Raw genomic sequence first — 18,910 nt, forward strand, 5'->3', positions numbered from 1 at the left:
AAAATGCAACTCTGGAACTGCCGAGTGTTTCCTGACTTATACACCATTTCTTTTTACTGTGCGCTAACAGTCTATTAAGACCAGGGGACTTGATAGGGCTATTTAAAAGTCGCAGAATTTACTTCAGAATATTTGCAAAATGTGCCACTCAAAGTGTTCCCCATGTCAGTGGGAGTAATGCTGGTCTCATGGCCCGTCTGTGTAAACTTCAAAGATAAAAACAAACACAGTGGCTGCAGTGGACATTTTACTGTTTTTAATGCTCTCGCTTCATCTCATCTGTTATAACTTCTCTCCACCGCGGCTGGTTGACCAACAACAGTACAAGCAAGAGCGGCCCACACGCTGGTTGTACCACACACTTTGTGCGCTGCCTCCATCTGACAACAGAGCTCGCTCCAGGCAGACAGACGGTCAGTCCCTAGAGTGGAGTGGACAGCAAACTCTGCTCGACCATAAAACCAGCTTAAGACATCACTGATGTTTTAAAGCACAAGCTCAACCTTGACATCCATATTGGCCTTATACGGCTCCAGTAGGGGGCGTACTTCTTCAGCCAGGAACGTTTTCACCTGAAGAAGAGGAGCAGGAACAAGAAAAGAAACTATCATCAAGGGGGCAGCAGACACAGCTGCAGTAATAGGGGAGCTGCAGCTTGGCTGAAAACATTCATCTGTTGTCAGACTGAACAAAAATAAGGCTGTTCATGCTGTACCTGCTGTGGAGCACGCCCAATAAAGGTCTTGGGGTCCAGCAAAGCATCCAGCTGCCCTAGAATGGGTGCAAAGTAGGGGTCTCGCTGGATTCTGGCCAGCAGGTCATTGTCTCCACCTTCCTGTTTAACCACAGCTGCTGCCTCTTGGGAGAGAACACGGATTTTCTCGTGGCACTCCTGAAGGAGACACAGGAAAAAACAGAAACATTAAGGTGGAGCTGACTTTAACAGCCATGTTGTTAGGTCTCCATGTCAGGTCTGGTTATTGGTAATCAGCTTCTTCATTTAAATGGTCAAAACACTGGTTACTAGTCAGTAAGATGATCTCACTTCAGTCATCTGTTTTTCTGGTTACCACTGGCATCTTCTGCCCAGTAAACCATCTCTCCTGATCAAGCAAAAATGCATTCATCCAGTTATGTTCAAAACTATTATTAATGTGTCCATTCTGACTCACAGAGGAGAATTCCTCACAGGGCATTTTCTCCTACCTGTCTGTTGCCTCCTGCCTTCACTATCGCCATAATATTGTTCTCTGTGGCCATGAAGGGCAGCTCGTGGTGGATGTCTCTCTCAATGACTTTGGGGTAGACCACAAGACCCTCTGTGATGTTCTGCAGTGTGCTGAGGATGATGTCTGCTGTCAGGAAGGACTCGGGCAGGGAGATCCTCCTGCACAGGAGCAAGGCAGAGAAGAGAGGAAAGAAACCATCAGTAATCACAAGTAACAGCTTTTTACTCAACCACTGAATCCTGGGTAACAATGTGCAATGCATTGTAGGATGTGTAGTTCTTTAACCATTAACGCAATTATGTACATCGTCTTTTACTCTTAATTTCTTTTCCGTTTTCCCTTTATGGCCACAATTCCTCTCTTAGCTGTTTGACTTGGTTCAAGGCCTCAAACTCTCATGGATTTCCTTAAGTGTCAGTGGGAAAATGAAGGAGAAATCCCCCCCACAGTGGGCAGTCACTGTGGCACTCCACTTGGGCTACTCACTCCTAATTGCAGGGTTCATATGCATTTTTCAGGGTCAAATTCAAACACTTTTTAAGCACTTTCTAGGTCCATTTTAAAGCGTTTCCAGTACATTACCAAAAAAAAAAAAAAAAAAAAAATTAATGCATGTTTCACTTAGCACCACCTTAGGAAGACCATGTAATAACTAGAAAGTGAATTTTCTGAAGAAACTGCGGTGTGAATGCTTGAATCTTAATGTATGCACTGAAATGAATTACTTAAGTTAAAAATGTTGAATGAGATGAAAAACAAAAAAGCTGAACTGCTAAAAGCTGACATCCACAGAGAAGTTGGAAAAGAGCTGAAAATGTTTAAAATGTAAATTAGATAAACCTAAGAAATGAGAAAAGACTATTTGGAGTCAGAAAACATCTGAATGAATATTAAAAGTTCCTATTCTTTGAATCACTGAATGACTAAAATGTGAGCCCTCCACTTGGATCCACACAGTTTACAAGGTTTACATCTCTGAGCTTTGAAAGACACTGTGTTGGACAGAGAACAACATTGTCTACGTTTTGAGGGTAAAATGGTGGCTGTAGAGCAAACGCTGTGGACACAGCAGCAGTTTAGAGATAAGATTTTAAGATTAATCCCCCCCCTCCTCTCACTCTAGCAGTTGAGCTGTCTCACTCTAGCCCCAACATTCCGTCCCATACACACCCATTATAAACTCTGAAACGGGTGAAAAAAAACATCATGAAACTTAAACTGGAACTGAAGTCAAAGTTTGAATGGTGGCTCTTTGTCAACGTATGGGGAAGTAGTTAGAGTTGAAATAGAAGTGTGTTGAAGGAGAATTTGAAGGGTCTCCCCATTGAAATACATGGGAAATTTTGGTTGAAAAAAGTTGAATAAAATTAAAAATATAAATGTTAAAAAAAGAGAATAGAAGCAGTCATGTCCAAAAGAAGAGGAATCTAATAGTGTTTGAATGGTTTTTCTAAGTTGAACTGTTTTGAAGGTGTAGGAGTACAAAAAAAACAAAACAGTACGGAATATAAAATAATAAAATGGAAGAATAAAGATTAGAAGAACAATACTGTGAATGCTTGAAAAGCATTCATGCTAATTAAAACAAATCATCTTAGGTCAACTTAAATGTCTTTTGTTCCCCTTTTGTTAAAAACAGAAAAATGCACCACACAAAAATACTGAAAAAGGAAATGGTCGTCTTAAATGCATACAGTGTACAAACTCAAAAAAAACAAAAACACATTTCTCTTAGAAATTAAGATGTGCAAATGTGAACAAATCAACTTGTTAGAGATATTCATTTCCACTTTAAGAAGAAAAAACAACAACAACAACCCCACCAAATAAAAAAACTGCACCAAACACCACAATAATACACAGCAAGGCCAAATTAATAAGTCTTCTCATCAGATATTGACATTTGTCCTACGCTACACAAAAAAAAAAAAACAACATCTGTCTCCTATTTTAACTAGTTAAGCACTCACGCCCCCAAAAACGAGGGCAAAAGGGAGGAGATCGCGTTTAATCGGTTAACACGAGGAGGGATAAGACAATATAAATGCTGACATGAGTAGTGTCCACAGAAACCTGAATTTCAGACCATTTTCTAAAACCACCAAACAAAGTGAAGACACCAAACCGTTAAAGAGCAGTTACCTCACCATGAATCTGTGGACAGGTAATATCCATATTGATATATGATTTTCTGGGGTTGAATGTGAACCAAAGCATATTTTCAAAGGTGTTAAATGCTTTAAAATACTTTAATTAGGTGTGAGATGTAAAAAAAATAAAAATAAATCATTTTTTTTTCTATGTTTGAGTCACAGTAACTTATAACATATAAGTTACTTATATCATCTGCAGTAATATTTACACCTCTGATGACATCTCACAAGTGTTAGCTTTATTTTGATAGCAAGATTGCATACACACAGTTTGTAACTGTGGAGAAATACTCCATTTTAGTCATTTCATTTTCAAGCAGAAAGCTCAGAAAACCCCTGGAGGCCTAACAGGTTAAAGTGAATTCCCAATAAAACTAACTGTAAATTGTTTAACTACATTGTTGTCTGTATTATTGTTAAAGTCCTAAATGATTATCTTTAAAGTGTTTGTGCTAATAACATCATGCACAGTAAGACAGTCATGGAGAACAGCACTGACTGGGAGACGCTTTGAACATAATGAATTGTTCATCTCCCTTTAATAAACAGGCAGCCTTAAAGTATGAAATATTCATATATTAAAACATATTTGTCTGTTGTCTCAGTGGCTGATAGTGCCCCACAGACCTCAGTCTGAGCTTGAAGCCAGTGTAGGTGTTCACAATAGACCGATTAAATGAAAGCCAGGGAACTTCAGTAGCACAAAAAAGTGGCCATTCTTTGTGCCCATATGGATCAGTGCCTCTTATTACCATCATTTCCTTAAGCTGGCTAGTTAAGTATCAGGCTAATGTTTAAAGCTTTCACTTGAGTGAAGTAACTCACATTACTGCTACTGCCAAGTAATGTTAGCTAAGTTTACAGCATATTCCATAAATCACAATGCCATAACTACTGTAATAGCGCTGCCATACTGTATTACACTCAGTGCATTTCAATCATTTCTCCAGAAAATTTGAAAGCCAGCAAAATAATAATAGTTTAAAAAAAATTGGCATATGTCATGTATACATTCTCGAAAATTTACTAGGACTCTCCTGTCATGTGTCTCAAGAGCGCAAACTCCGCCATTGTCGTTTTCCATCAAACGATCATTAAAACACCAACATGTTAGTGCACTCATCCCTGACTGTGCGGGGCGGAGTCAGACATTAGAAACAGACTGACATGCAGAGGTGCACGGCAGCCCGGGCGGAGAAATGTTGCTTTTACACTTTGCAACTCATTTAATTTCTCTATCTGATAAGAAAACTATTCAGAGTTATTTGTGGTGAGTGAAATACAGTTTCAAGAACGTTTAAGCTCCACATCTGAAGTTCAAGCACTTTTCAAACCTTGAAAAGACAATATTAAAATTCAAGCATTTTTAAGGATTTCAAGCACCTGTACAAACCCTGTAATTGGGAATCATTGTTCACTACTATTTATTGTACGCTTCCACACTGATGTGATATCTACTTCACAGAGGAGAACTGCATCATACCAAATTCACAGCAGTGTAAGTGTGTCTGTGTTGGCTGACCTGTTGGCGCTGTCATCCAGTGTCCTCTCCAGCCACTGGCCCGAGGCAGTCTGCAGGGGGTCGGCCATCAATGCAATCAGATGTCGGGCCAAGCTATAGCAGCGTTCTGCATACATGGGGTTCCTCTTGTAGGGCATAGCACTGGAACCTGGAAGAGGAGCAGGCAAAGCTTTAGGCTGAGGCACAGTTTAACAGGCGAAAAAGTGCTTTTGAATGAGCGAACGTACCAATCTGCTCCTTCTCAAAAGGTTCCTCGATCTCTTTTAGGTTGGCCAGCAGGCTGATGTCTGTGCAGATCTACAGCAGATGACAGCAAAAGTTTAGACTCAGGTAGGGCTGCACGATTTTGCATAAAATGATAATCACGATTTTTTGGCTTGGAATTGAGATCACGATTCTCTCACGATTTTCTTTTCCAGTATAAATATTTATTGCACTTTTTAACTGCACATCAACTCGTAACAGTTGAGACTGAACATAAAAACAATAAATAAACATAAAAACAACAAATGTCTCACGTTTTGTTGTTGCTGCAAACTGTTGTACTGCTTGAAATTCCGTCTCCACCGTTGCTCGACGCTGCGTGTACAGAGCAGGTAGTGCAACAATAGAAAAATAGTTGCGGGACGGCACTGTGTAGCGTTTGTCTAGGGTGTTGATCATTTTCCTAAATCCCTCGTTTTGCACAGTGTTGATGGGAGCCATATCTTTGGTCAGGTGATAAGTGATAGCCTCCGTAATTTCTTTGTGCCTGCGGGAGTTCGATGTGTATAGGGAAGCGCTGTATAAGGTTCTCGCTATTGATGTTTGGGTGGTTGACCGGGACGGATTTTCTCCTGTCACTTTCTCGTCATCCCTGACGTGCACTCCGCTGTTTCCCTGCTAATTTTATCATCACATGGCACAGCTTCTGTATCTGTGGTTTAAGGCTCCGCCCTTGTCATTTGTTGAGCAGGAAGAGTGAGCGCTTGTTTTCATGCAGATTACGTCCCGGATCAAAATGCGATACAATCGTCGTCGTCTTTTTTTTTCCCTTTTTAAATCGTTGTCATTTGGAAATGAGATCGCACATAAGTATGAATCAAGATCGCGATTTTCTAACGATTAATCGTGCAGCCCTAGACTCAGTTACATCAGCTTTTTGAAAAGCTTGAGCTCAAGGCCCAAGTTTCTTTAACCACCACTAAATGGAGACATTTCCTCACCTTGTGCACAGAAGCTCCCAACCTAGTGAGCGTGGACAGGCAGTCTACGTCCACTTTACGACTGTATGTCTGTCCAGTCACCAGGTAGGCTCTGGATAAGAATGGAACAAATGAGTTATAGCCTGTGTTTCAAACTGTTCCTACTTGGACCATGTTATAAAAACATGTCAGTCAACATTGGAGACAGGAGTTTGATACTCACTTCTTAAAGCCAGCCATCTCTGTCACCATCTTGTCAAGCTCTTCCACCTGGGGGCACAAAAGGAAAACTGACATTAAAAAGTCATCACAATACGGTGCTGTGAGACTTCAGAAATCACCCACGTGGTTCTTATGGTTGTTTATACCTTGTCATGGTCCCCTTTAAAGAGCTGCAGGAAGCTGGCCTGGGTGCCTGTGGTCCCCTTGACTCCACGGAAACGAAGATCATCGCGGGCTCGCTCCAGGTTCCTCACATCCATCACCAAATCCTGCAGCCACAGACACGCTCGCTTCCCCACTGTGGTCAACTGGGCAGGCCTGTACAGAGAGCAGGAGAGGGGCACAGTGGGTGTGTTTGACATCAAAGTTAGACAGCTCCATCAGTCTGATGAAGGCCTATGAAAACACTGCAGCTGCAGTCGGACTCACTGGAAGTGTGTAAAGCCGAGCGTGGGGAGGTCGGCGTATTCCTCTGCAAAGTTTGCCAGCCGGTCGATGACTCTGGCCAGCTGCAGGAAAAACAAGCCTTTAATGATCAAATCAGGGTGTCAAACTTATTTTACATCGTGGGCTACAAACAGCCAGCTTTGATCTTTAGCTCCCAGAAGCAGTGAAGATGCGTAATAAATGTAACCAATATGTTGCAATGCCTGTCCTGTAATCTTTCAATATATTTTTTCATGAATTCAATTCAATGAAAATGCCCTGTTTTTTTTAATGGACTCACTGTAAAAACCAAAAAACTAGCTGACAAGCTTGTTTGATATTAATATATTCATTTGCACTGTTTTCATAGAATTTCTGGACAAACAGGTGAGTCTCACCTTAGGCAAGAGGATGTTGAAGCCATCACGCAATGCAATGAGATCCTGAAGAAGAGAAACGACAAACATGAGAAGCTTTAAAGAGTCAAAACTCATCACTGCTGGGTTTATTTATGCAATAGTCATACTTACAGTATTGTCTCCCACATAGCATGACGTAGCTCCGAGGTGGATGATGGGAGCAGCTGTGGGGCAGCAGTGTGCAAAGGTGTGGACGTGCGCCATGACATCGTGCCTCAGCTTTTGCTCTTCTTCAGCCGCCATGGCAAAGTCAATGTCCTCTGCATGGCTCTCCATCTCTGCAATCTGAGCATCAGTGATGGGCAGACCCAGAGCCTGAGGAGGAGAACATTGAACACAGAGACATGATGACAAACAGGAAGAGTTCCTACAAGCAACTCGTAAAGTTTAGAGCTGGCAAAACAAAAGTGCTTGTAGTTACAGAATGAATTCTGAACCATTTCCTGCAGGGTTTCATTCATTTTCAGAGTTTACTTATAAGCTGCTTACAACTTTTTATGTGGAGCTTTTTGACTCTTGATAATACAGTTCTTTACTTTTAAGATATTTATCAACAGTTACAAATGCAAATACGTTTTTATGTAAATACATGTTTTATTATAAATACATGTATTTGCGGTATTGGCTCTTCTGTTGATGGAAAGGATGTTTGGGTAAAAGTCAGTGACTTTCATTGCTAAGCTGATAGCAAACAGCCTGCTGTTTATTAGTCATTAGTCTGTCTATTAGCATCTCTATTCTCCAGTTTTGATCATCATGTGCTGTCCTCGTGAGGAGGCACAGGCGCTCAATATGCTGATTAGACTGGACTGTATTCTGTTGGGACACCGTAGTCACGTGATTCCTACAGCACTACAGAAAGGTTCCAGATAATCAAGTACCTCGCGCCAGTCAAAGGGGTCATAGGTCAGACTGGTCAAATAAAACCTCAGTAGAGAAGATACCACAAACACAACAGCATTTAGCCAGAGTAACTGTTACCAATTTTCCCACTTGAAGAGCTTTTCGTTCACAGGAACATTCGCTGTCGAGAGAGCAGCAGCTGTTCAAATGATTCAGAACATGTACGCATGCGTGTCGAAGCTCACGTGGCTCTGCGATAGAAAATACGAACTGCAGATTTTCAATTTTAGAATCTCATAATAATGTTGACGGGTATTTTTGAAAACAGATTTTCCGTTTTCAAAAAAATAATCCCGTCCACACGTAAACGCAAAAATGAAGGAAAACGCTGCTAGGAACATGCCAAAGCAACAGTTGGCGATATATTCCTACCGTGTAGAAATGTTGGCCAATCAGAAGTCTAGAAGTAAACAAAGATGGGGCATAGAAGCAGAACCGAGTCCTATGTGTAGAGGGGCAGTAACTGTGTATATTTAAGCATTTAGACACTGCAGAGAGTACAATTAACAGTATTGTAGAAATTCATTTCACCGAAATAACGTGGCGCACAGTGTGACGTCAAAAATGGCGCACACTTTGATGTTGCATTTTCTCCCGTTTTCTTCATCCACACCTAAATGCAAAAACTGAGTTTTTGAAAATATCCACCCTGGCAGGCGTTTAAAAAAAAAAAATCTCCGTTTTCAGTGACCGAAAACGCCGTTTACGTGTGGACAAAAGGTGCAAACGCATAGAAAAATCTGCATTTTCAAAAATACCCGGGTACGTGTGGACGTAGCCAAATGTTCATTTAAAATATGACCTATGACCTCCAGACAAAGACGGTAACAGTCTGCTCAGTCAGCACCGGGTAGCATCCACACGACTCGTAAGACCTCCTTATAACTATGTTTAGAGCAGGAAACTTGATAGGGCTCTGTAAAGGTCGCGGACTTCTTTCATAAGCTTGTATCAGCAGATCATTATATCAAACCTTTTCCGCTTTGGCGAGGAAAATCCACAGCTTCCTCCAGGTGATGAACTTCTTTTTGTCGCTGAAGTTGTAGTGCATTTCTTCGCTGGCGTAGCTGGAATGCTCTCCGGCTCCGGCCATGGTTGCTAGAAAAGTGAACACTGCGGGGTAGCGACAGGATATTAAGTAGTGATGTGCGGATCGATCCTGAAATATCGATTCCTCCGATACCAATCATTTATGTTCTGGAATCAATTCTCACATTAAAATATCGATATTTTAGTAATTTACAGTAAATTTGTAGTTTATCATTAACAGGAACACAGTGGAAAGAAACTATAACATTCGGATTGTCTACATTCAAAGGAACTACTTTCTCTTCCGCCTTTCATAGTCATGTGCGAAATACGGCTGTATAAATGCACATCACTAGCGCGCACTCACAACAATGGTAAATCTACCGTTAAGGGTAAGATCTCCCATTTGTTTAATTTCAGATTTAACCCCAGGGGCGATTCTAGGATCAGAGCTTTGGGGGTGCTGAGCACCCAGAGAGCTGCCCATCCAGGCAAGGTAAACTTTACTCGTCATGATGAGACTTCTTCCCTGTCTCTGTTAGTCCCTGCATCCTTAAATGTCTCCCGTTCTCCCGAGTTCCCTCTGACTGTCTCCTTGGTGCATTTAAACCCCTGTTCCTCCCTGTCCTCATCGTCTGTTGTCTTCATCTCCATTATCAGTCATCATAATTTTACCCTCTCTGTGCAAGTCTGCAAATTTCTTTATTAAATCATAAGATTCTTAAATTCATCAAGTCTCTCTGTGCCTGGGTCCTCGTCACAAAACATGGCATCACTGTTTTGTACATTTTAACACAATTTAATCCCCACATTTGGGAAAGAAAAGCAAAACACTTTTTTGAAAAGTCTGTAACAAAACCATCAAATCTGATAAAGGTTATTTAAATGCTGCTAAAGACTACTACTGCAAAAGAAGAATGGATTGGAATTTTTAAAAAAATACATATCCCAACCTTAATTATTGTGGGAGAATAATGAATGATGCTCATAGTGAGTAAAAAGTAAACAGAGTGCATTTTTTGGACAGAGATTCACTTTTAAAGTGAATGTATAATATAATGCAGATACATAAAAAATACACTCCAAAAATAGAAGAGTCCTTGAAATGTACAAAATATTATTAAAAAATTAGAAAAATTGAGACACCTTGGCCTATGGTACAATGTATACAATGTATGAAAAGATCTTTACTGCAGATACGACTATGGCTCTCCAGATTTTTTTCTTTTATTTTAACCTATGTCGCCTCACCTTGAGGTTGGCAAATCTGTCTATCACATTTTGGTGGTCAAGTCTCTCAAGCATCTCTTTCTCAACTGACATCACAGCCAGGTGCTGGAGTCTGCTTTGACCCATGGTCCTTCTCAGCCAGGTATGGAGCTGACTCAAGACACTAAATGACCTCTCACAGCTACAGCTGCTAACTGGTTTTGTTAGGGCAACCTGAATAACAGTTTTCAGTGTGGGGAAGATCTGATTATCCAGAAGATTGTACAATGTTAGCATATCTGGAATGGCACCAGCCTCACTCTTGAGCTTCAAAAGGTTTTTGGCAACCGTGACTTCCTCTGACTGAAGCTCAATATGGTAATGCAGTGCCAGGGCTGACAACCCAGTTTGTTTTGCAGATTCTGTATAGCAGCTTTAATATAGGGAGAACACAACTTCCAGATTGCATGAGTAAAATTAGTTGTTGTTTTTTTTCTTTGCCAGTTTAACAGTTTCTGTTTTGCCTGTTAGTACTCCCTGTCTGTTTTCTTACCTGGTTTTTCCTGACCTTGTACATTCCCCTCTTTCCTCTCTCTTTCTTTGGACTGACAATCATACACAAATAGATTGTATTCAATTGGATTAGAAAATACTATTAAGATCACTAATAAAAAAGTCCTCTCTCAGTGTACTTTCAACCAAAAGGCAAATAACCAAACCACATGTACATCTAATAAAGGATATAAATATTGAATCAACATTATCCTTTATTCACGAATCATTTGATCTTACACTTTTACCTAAATGTGGCTCCTTTTTTTTTGAAAAAACTTCCTCATATCCATTATGAATCTGGGTGTCTCTCTGTACACACACACACACACACACACACACACACACACACACACACACACACACACACACACCAGGAGTTATAAGGTTAATGGGCATCCAGCCAGTTAGCAGTTAGTACCTTGGGTTCAATATCGGCACATACACATAGGACAAATTAACCAGTTTCTCTCATTCCATTTCAAACAGGACAGTGGTAACAACAGCAGGCTACAGACAGTGTTAAGTTTCAGACTTTAAATAGGCTATATACATTTCAATGGGAGCAACAGGACGGTCAAATGTCGCTGATTTCACTACAGAGCAGGACGGATTGTAGGGTAGCAAACATAGTCGTTTTCAACACAGCAGGTTACCTGGGTGTAATGTTTTTCAGCTAAAAAGAAACATGGCCTGACTCCTACCTAACTATATAAAGAGTAACTGAAGGTTAAATGCAGTTAATATGTCCTGTGTTAAGGCAGGTGCTTCCACCTCCGCTTCGCTGCGTCTCAGCCACCATCTCTCTGGCAGCAACGGTGCTAGAGCCAGAGCAGGGGAGAGCCGAGCTGGAACAAACCATTTTGGGAGGGAGGAGGGGTTATCTAAACTTTTGTTGTTAAAATGTTGCATCTCAATTATGTACTGTATGCTTTTTATAATTTTAGTAGTGTGTCCCACAAACAGCAAATATTGTCAAAAAAAGTAAGAAATCTTTGGGGGTGCTTTGATTCCCAAATCCAAATCCTTTACCCAGGATAGATATCTTACCAAACTCAGCATTTTTAATCAGTATGGAAAGCATTTCTGTTGCTGCAATAAACAGCAATGGCGAGATTGGACATATTTATGATTGATGGCCTCAGCCTAGACCTTTTGACCCTACCAGAAATACTCCGGAAGTGTCTAGTCGTTTTCAGATGTGTGTAATATGTTCCATAAGCATGAGGGGAGGGGTATGGTTCCTGGGGGGATCAGAGAGGGAGGGGTTCCTGAGGCATGGGGGTGACGCAGCAGATTTCTGTTGAGTCAGTGCTGTATAGAGAGACAGAGCAGCAGTTAGTTTTCCACAGACAGCAGTCAGAATTCTGTTTCATTATTATGACAATGTGATCTTTTTTTCCACAGTAAATAACTATTTCTTTTTTCAATAGTGGCTTTATTTTGCTTTCTTATATTACAGACCCAATAAAAACCTTTAAGATTATCTGACTAGTAACGGATTGCATTCATATAGCGCTTGGTGGAGGCAGGCTACATCCTTGTATGTGTACAAAAAAGAAGCGCCGCGCACATTGTCACGGACCCGGCTCTGGAGGACTCGGGGGTCCGTGAGCAGTTTTGACCGTTGTTGTTGTTGTTGTTATTAGTATTATTATTTTTTGGTGATGTGTGTGTTTTTCTGCACAATGCTGTGTTAGTCTGTGTCCCTGTATAGGCAGGGTGTGGGTGTGTACGTGTGTAAGTCTGCGGGTGAGGCTGGAGGATGGAGCACAGCCACCTGCAGGCCTGATGGGTGTGGCCCTGCGGGAGGACTGGCCACACCTGAAGTTCCTGCCACACCTGTTGGTGATCAGGCTCGTCGGGGGAGCTACTTAGGAGAGTGTTGGAGCTCCCACCGCCGCGGGATCATTGAGTTATCGTACCAAGTTAGTGTGTCAGCATATGTCAGTGCTGTATACCCGCCGAGGGTTAGTGTTGACGGCTGCTTCTACGGTTTCCCTGCAGGAGGAAGAGTGGTCCAGAAAGGCAGCACGCACGGGGTGTGCGGAAACACAACAGCGGGGAGCACGAGCACAGACGGAAGCACGCACACAACCCCGTGTGCGTGCTTCCGTCTGTGCTCGTGCAACGGGGAGTTATTGTGTTTACAGCTTTTCACTGTAAATAAAGAGCACTGTTTGCATCGCAGATTCTGCGTTTTGGGTCCTCCTTTCCCCACATCCCCACCGTCTGCCAGCCAGACCGTGACACACATATTCAGAAATCAGCCCCGAATGATTTTATTAAAACACCCTCGGATGAGGTAATTTTGGTTTTGTGTGCTTTTACAATAGCGGATTTATTTTGCTTTCTTATATTACAGACGCAATAAAAAACCTTTAAGATTATCCGACTAATAACGGATTGCATTTATATAGCGCTTGGTGGAGGCAAGCTACATCCTTGTATGTGTTTAAAAAAATAATATCCCTTAGTGAAAAGAGCACCGCGCACATATTCAGAACTCGGTCCTACTTAAACCATTAAAACACCCCGGTGAGGTATTTTGGTTTTGTGCAGCCACTCCTTCTCAGACCAAAGTAAAGAGTTTTTCTTCAGTTTTTGAGCTACTTTTCCAACAGGTTTTCTCAGTAGCAGAAAACTGTCGACAGACAGAAACTCTAAAAGAAAACGGTCTTGTACATCGAGGAGGAGTCAACAACCCCTCTAATCGTTATTAGTATCTTTTTCTTTTCTTTTTTTTTTTGCCTGTCCCGTTTGGTTCTTTTGCCATCAGAATTATTGTCTAAAGGCAAAGAAAGATGCCCAACGGATTTACTTTACCAAATTGACCATCCCAGCCTTGCTGTAATGGTGTATTTGTTTCACCTTTTATTGTTTATTTTATTTATTTTTCATTTTCACTTGCTAGATACGGGACAGACTTGAATGAGGAAAAGAAAAGGGAGAAAGGAAGAGGGGGAAAAACAGTGGAGAAGAGGGACAGGGATAAAGGGCAAAAAAACAAAAACCAACTAAATAAGCAGACAACAAAAATACATATATCAATCACCTGGGTCACCTGTTGAGAAAGAAAAAAGAAAACAAGCAGAAGAAAACGAGAGCAATACAATAAACAACATCACGAATATAACATGGGAAAATAACAGTAAATACTAAATATTAAACATTATTGTGCAGCACGTAAAATCGACAGCGCATGGGCTTTGGGGTAGGAGCCAAAAAGGGTGTGTGAGCACCCGTGTGTACACCTGTGAGCATGGATGCGCTTGTTTTTAAAAGGCTCCTTCATGTAATGATCTGCTAGAGCAGGGGTGTCAAACTCAAATACCAGGTTTTGCAAATACACAGTGGGCCAAAATTCAAAACTGGATCAAAGTCGAGGGCTAACATTAATATTTATTGAAAAAAAATCTTCCTCCAAATATAACAAGGAATCTTTTCTTATGGACTCAAACAAGTTTTGCTGAAAAACTGAATATGGAACAAGCAAAGCTTAATACTAAACAATATATATAACTTATATAAATGTATATATAACTTAATATTGCACACATGCAAAATCAAAATTCCAATTAAATAACACATCAGTGGAATTCATTTCTTAAATAAAAAATGTATATGCATATGTATATATGTATATATCATTTTATCATTTATCAAATTTTATCATATTCTCCCACCTGTCCTGAAAGCTCCTGTTTTCTGCATTTCTTTTTTCCCTTTTGGGATAGGTAGCATGGCAGTATTTGCATGGTTGCTATGACTATGGTCAACAGAGGAGAGGGTGCTAATGGGTCCTGTCATGACTGACGCACCACAACAACAACAGTTTTCTGGGAATTGTAGTATTAGCAGTACATGCACTGTATAATACTGGCAGGCCAGCTCTAATAGTAATTTTGTATGGCTTCGCGGGCCAAATGTAATTAGGCTGCGGGCCAAATTTGGCCCGCGGGCCAGAGTTTGACACCTATGTGCTAGAGGGTGTGGGGGAGCCACAGCCCCGTCCCCCAGGGCATGAAGCAAGTATGGATTGGTATCGGAGGAATCGATATTTCAGAATCGATCCGCACATCACTACTTCTTTCCCCCCGCCCCGCTCCTTCTTCCTCTTCCTCTGAGTAGTTGTACCAACTTACAGTTGTATTGGGGAGGGGCCAAGATGGTGACCGAGGTAGACGCTCTTCTCCGTGGCTAAGCAGGATTTTGCAGTTTTACTTCCCTTTCAGCCGTCGTTTTTTTCTCTGAATCACAAGTGAGTTATCCTACTGATCTTATTCAGTACACGTATGCGGCACTTCTAACTAATGGCTTCCTGAACCATACTTCAAAGAACTTTTTCGCGACCCTAGCCTCTTTGCAAAGCGATAGCTCAGCTAACAGCAGGAAAGCTTTGTTACCTCAGCGAGGTTTCCAACAACTCAGGGTAGCAAAAGGAAGGAAAAAGAAACACCCATGAAATTTAAAAGTCTAACCAAAGGAGCAACCAAGGAAATGGAGAGAAACACGGGTGTAGCTGGCTCCAAAACCAGCCCCAAGAATGCCGTGACTGCCGAACATGACTACAACCGCAGCAAAAGTCCTGAACTGATGCCACTGACTGACAGGAGTTATTACTCTGAAGAACAAATTTAATGGGAACGTTATGCACTCTGAAATGGACTCAGAAGGACACTATGATAGTCAACATTGATGGTACACTTCTTCTTCTTGCCAGTGTGTATGGTTTTAATTCTAAGTCTCATAATGACTTGTTATTGGATGCCCTTGAAACACGCTTTTTGTTCTGGTTATCCAAATATCCTAATCTCCTGTTATTAGTTGGAGGCGATTTTAACATTGCTCCAGATCCTTCACTAGACAGATGGCCACCTAGCTCAAATAACTCTCTGTCCTGTTGTTTAAATACATTTATGCAAAAATTTCATTTAATAGACATTTGGAGAATTAAAAACCCTAAAGGCAGACTATTTACATGGAGTAACAAATCCAACTCTTCTAAATCCCGTATTGACTTCTGGTTAATATCTGATTGCTTAAATAGGAATAATGTTATATCCAATATAATGCCAACTCCACTCACGGACCACAAAGCGGTATCACTGAGCTGCTACTGGAAACTTAATAATTCCCTTCTAAAACATGAAAAAGTGATTGAAGATATTTTGTCATTAATCAAACGTTTCTGGGATAAAGCCCTAACCAGTCATCTCTGCTGTCAAAATTGGGAAGTCTTTAAATTTGAAGCCGGTAAATATTTAAGAGAGCATGGCTCATCTGCAGCAAAACAAAGAAAAAATGAAGAAATTAATGTAATTCCTAGGATATCTGCTCTCACTCAGATCCCACCAGAAAACCTATCTGAAGAAGATAAAACTGACTTAGCTTTGCAACAGAGTAAGTTAAATGATATCTATAAACTGAAAGCAGAGGGAGCCTTTGTGAGATCAAGGAGAAGAGGATTAGAAGAAGGTGAACAACACTCATCCTACTTTGTTAAATTAGAGAAATCTCATTCTAAACTTAGTTCTGTTCGGAGACTTAATATTGACGGTATTATAACTGATGACCCCCGAAAAGTCTCCACCTATTGCTCCAATTTTTATAAAGATTTATACAAGTCAGAGTTTGATGAGAGTGCTGGTCTGAACTTTATGGAACAAATCCCTGATGTGCGAACAGTAACAGAAGATCAGTTGAGTTTCTGTGATAGGCCGATATCTATTGGTGAAGTGCTGCCCGCTATTCAACGTCTTAAACTTAATAAATCCTCAGGAACCGATGGCTTAACCTCTGAATTTTACATTGCTTTTGCAGATCAACTGGCTCCATTTCTTCTTATGTATACATTGAAAGTCTTATAAATCAGTCTCTTCCCCCCACTTTATCACAAGGTCTGTTAACCCTAATCCCAAAGCCAAAGAAAGATCCCACTTATATTGACAATTGGAGGCCAATTTGCCTCCTTAATAATGATTATAAGATCCTAGCTCAGATCTTTGCCAAAAGACTGAAAGCTGTTTTGAATGATATTATTGATGAAACTTTCTTTATGGCTAACAGACACATATCCAACAACATTAGACTTGTTTTTGACCTAATTGATTATGCAGATTTGTGTAGGGATGATAGCTTTATCTTATTTGTAGATTTCTGCAAAGCGTTTGATACCAGTGGCGGTCCTAGCCTGTTTGGCGCCCTGGGCAAACACTCCCTCTGATTCTCATTGTTTCAGGATGACCTGCCATTATCCAATGACACATCTGCTTACCTGTATCTTTTGCTCGTTTCTCCTCCTCTTCTTTTCTCTTTTTTCTAAACTGAGCACCTGATGGCTTTGAACTTTTCTTGTCCATCTTCCATTGGTTTTAATTTTGCACTCCAGTATGAACACCCATCCCCCAACCCGAGGGTCACCACAACATAACCTAACAGACCTAGACCTTAGTTCACAGATTTGCTTTGTCTAGGGTTTATTTCTGGGGTTTTGTACAACCCAGGGTTCAAATCATGAATCCATAATGGACTTGGATTTACAACATTATGAATGAAATGTGCTCTATTTGGAAGAACCGAGGGCTCTCGCGCTCACTTTTCGCATATAGAATTTTGAAAAAACATCGGTGCAAATTATAAGCCTGCATCATAATGTCTGGTGTTTTCATGTTTGTTGGTTTGTTTTAATTTTGTTTTATTTTGCGAGTTGGTTATTAGATGCTGCTCCAGCCAGCCGGAGAATCCCCCGCCGCCCCGCCCTCTCCTCCCTGTGCAGCAAGCAGCAGGCGCACCTCGCAAACGGAGGGCGCCCTTACTCCCAGCAAATGGGCAATGGAAACCCAATCGGTGCCTACAACATTCCCAATATGCGCTGGCATGATGTCGGGGCAGCATAAGTACGAGTAATTTTTTTTATTTATTTATTTTTTGCCGATGCCCGTGATACCGCCCCCCCACCATGATGCCGCCCCAGGAAACCGCCCGTGTCGCACGTATCAAAAACCGCTACTTGTCCTGAATATCACGGCACAAGCAGGATTCACTGCACTGTTAATGTTAGCTTTGTTATATTGCTGCCTCTGTTCGGTGGTGTCGAGCCAAACGGACTTTAACGTGTGTTTGAACGAGCTGGCGGTTCACTCGTGAAGCTGAAAGAAAGATGCTTTAATCACAGGAGTCACACATGTGTCCACTGTACCATCTGGGAACTCTTCTTGTTTAGCACTCGTAATAACACAAACACTAAATCCTCCTTCTCTCGTGCTGTTTTGTAGCAGTGTACACCTGAGACTGTCACCTGTCTGTCTGTCCTGCACTCTCTCTCTTTGTCTTTCTTTCTGATTGTGTAATAAAAGTATGAACATGTATTTATAAGTTACACTTGTGTTTGAATCCTGCAGCTTCTCACACATTTGATTTCCATGTGTGACAACTGCAGACAGACTGAGGGACACACTGCTGCACATCATCTGTGAGGCTTTGCACCCCTGATGATCCACCAGGACAAACTCAGCAGTGTGTGAGGAAGAGGAGGAGGAAGAGTCAGCAGCTGCTGACAGATGGAGAGAATAGACAGACTGTTCCCTGTTTGTGAAGGACTGCTAGAAAAGTTTAAAATAACTAATTGCCTGTCCTGAATCAGTCTCATTAGGTAATGTTCAAAATATTTTATTATTCCAGTGTTTTCAGTGTGGGAGAAAGTACTCAGGGCCTTCAAGTTACACACTATGAAAGGCAGCAACAAGTTTAATATTCAGAAACCTAAAGTATGTATCAGCAGCAGAATGGACCTAAAAATAAATGTTTGTTTCAGTTCTATGAAGCTTTGAGTATTTTGGATTAGTAGCACTGCTGTGTTTGTTGCATCATATTGCTGTAATTGTTTATATGCTTTATATATTCTGAGGTAAGTTGATCTATAGTGTTACATCATATTCTATAAGGATGTTATGTGTTTGTATACTTTCTGCCCAGATGACTTAAAGCAGTTATGACATGGTCTGATTTTCTCACCCAATAAAGGAATATTTAATATATCAGACTACTCTTCATTCTATCA

The 18,910-nt window shown here is 41.0% G+C and overlaps 1 protein-coding gene and 1 long non-coding RNA gene across 2 annotated transcripts; one reads left to right on the forward strand and one right to left on the reverse strand.

Annotated features, from left to right (window-relative positions):
* Positions 1–241: 241 nt before the first annotated feature.
* LOC146671223 (adenylosuccinate lyase-like) lies at positions 242–9,189 on the reverse strand. The gene is made up of 12 exons (XM_085403408.1): positions 9,032–9,189; positions 7,267–7,470; positions 7,135–7,179; positions 6,740–6,819; positions 6,457–6,628; positions 6,312–6,358; positions 6,110–6,200; positions 5,132–5,201; positions 4,905–5,052; positions 1,207–1,387; positions 716–892; positions 242–572 (listed from the first exon to the last, which is right to left on the reverse strand). The coding sequence occupies exons 1-12, from the start codon at positions 9,149–9,151 to the stop codon at positions 486–488; spliced, it is 1,422 nt and encodes a 473-aa protein (XP_085259534.1). The 5' UTR covers positions 9,152–9,189; the 3' UTR covers positions 242–485.
* A 4,109-nt stretch (positions 9,190–13,298) lies between these two features.
* On the forward strand, positions 13,299–18,887 carry LOC146671224 (uncharacterized). The gene is made up of 2 exons (XR_014911413.1): positions 13,299–15,549; positions 18,252–18,887. It is a non-coding gene; the product is annotated as an uncharacterized LOC146671224 (long non-coding RNA).
* The last annotated feature ends 23 nt before the right edge of the window (positions 18,888–18,910 follow it).

The sequence above is a fragment of the Rhamphochromis longiceps genome, linkage group LG4 (genome assembly GCF_057381845.1).
Source record: "Rhamphochromis longiceps isolate RC_006_pf linkage group LG4, R_longiceps_female_GT1.1, whole genome shotgun sequence".
Lineage (NCBI taxonomy): Eukaryota > Metazoa > Chordata > Actinopteri > Cichliformes > Cichlidae > Rhamphochromis > Rhamphochromis longiceps.

Coding starts and splice junctions, on each gene's coding strand:
- LOC146671223 (XM_085403408.1), bottom strand. CDS start 9,151: ATGGCCGGAGCCGGAGAGCATTCCAGCTACGCCAGCGAAGAAATGCAC. Junction 6,629..6,739: donor CTCGGCTTTACACACTTCCA/GTGAGTCCGACT, acceptor CTCTCTGTACAG/GCCTGCCCAGTTGACCACAG. Junction 573..715: donor TTGGGCGTGCTCCACAGCAG/GTACAGCATGAA, acceptor CCTCTTCTTCAG/GTGAAAACGTTCCTGGCTGA.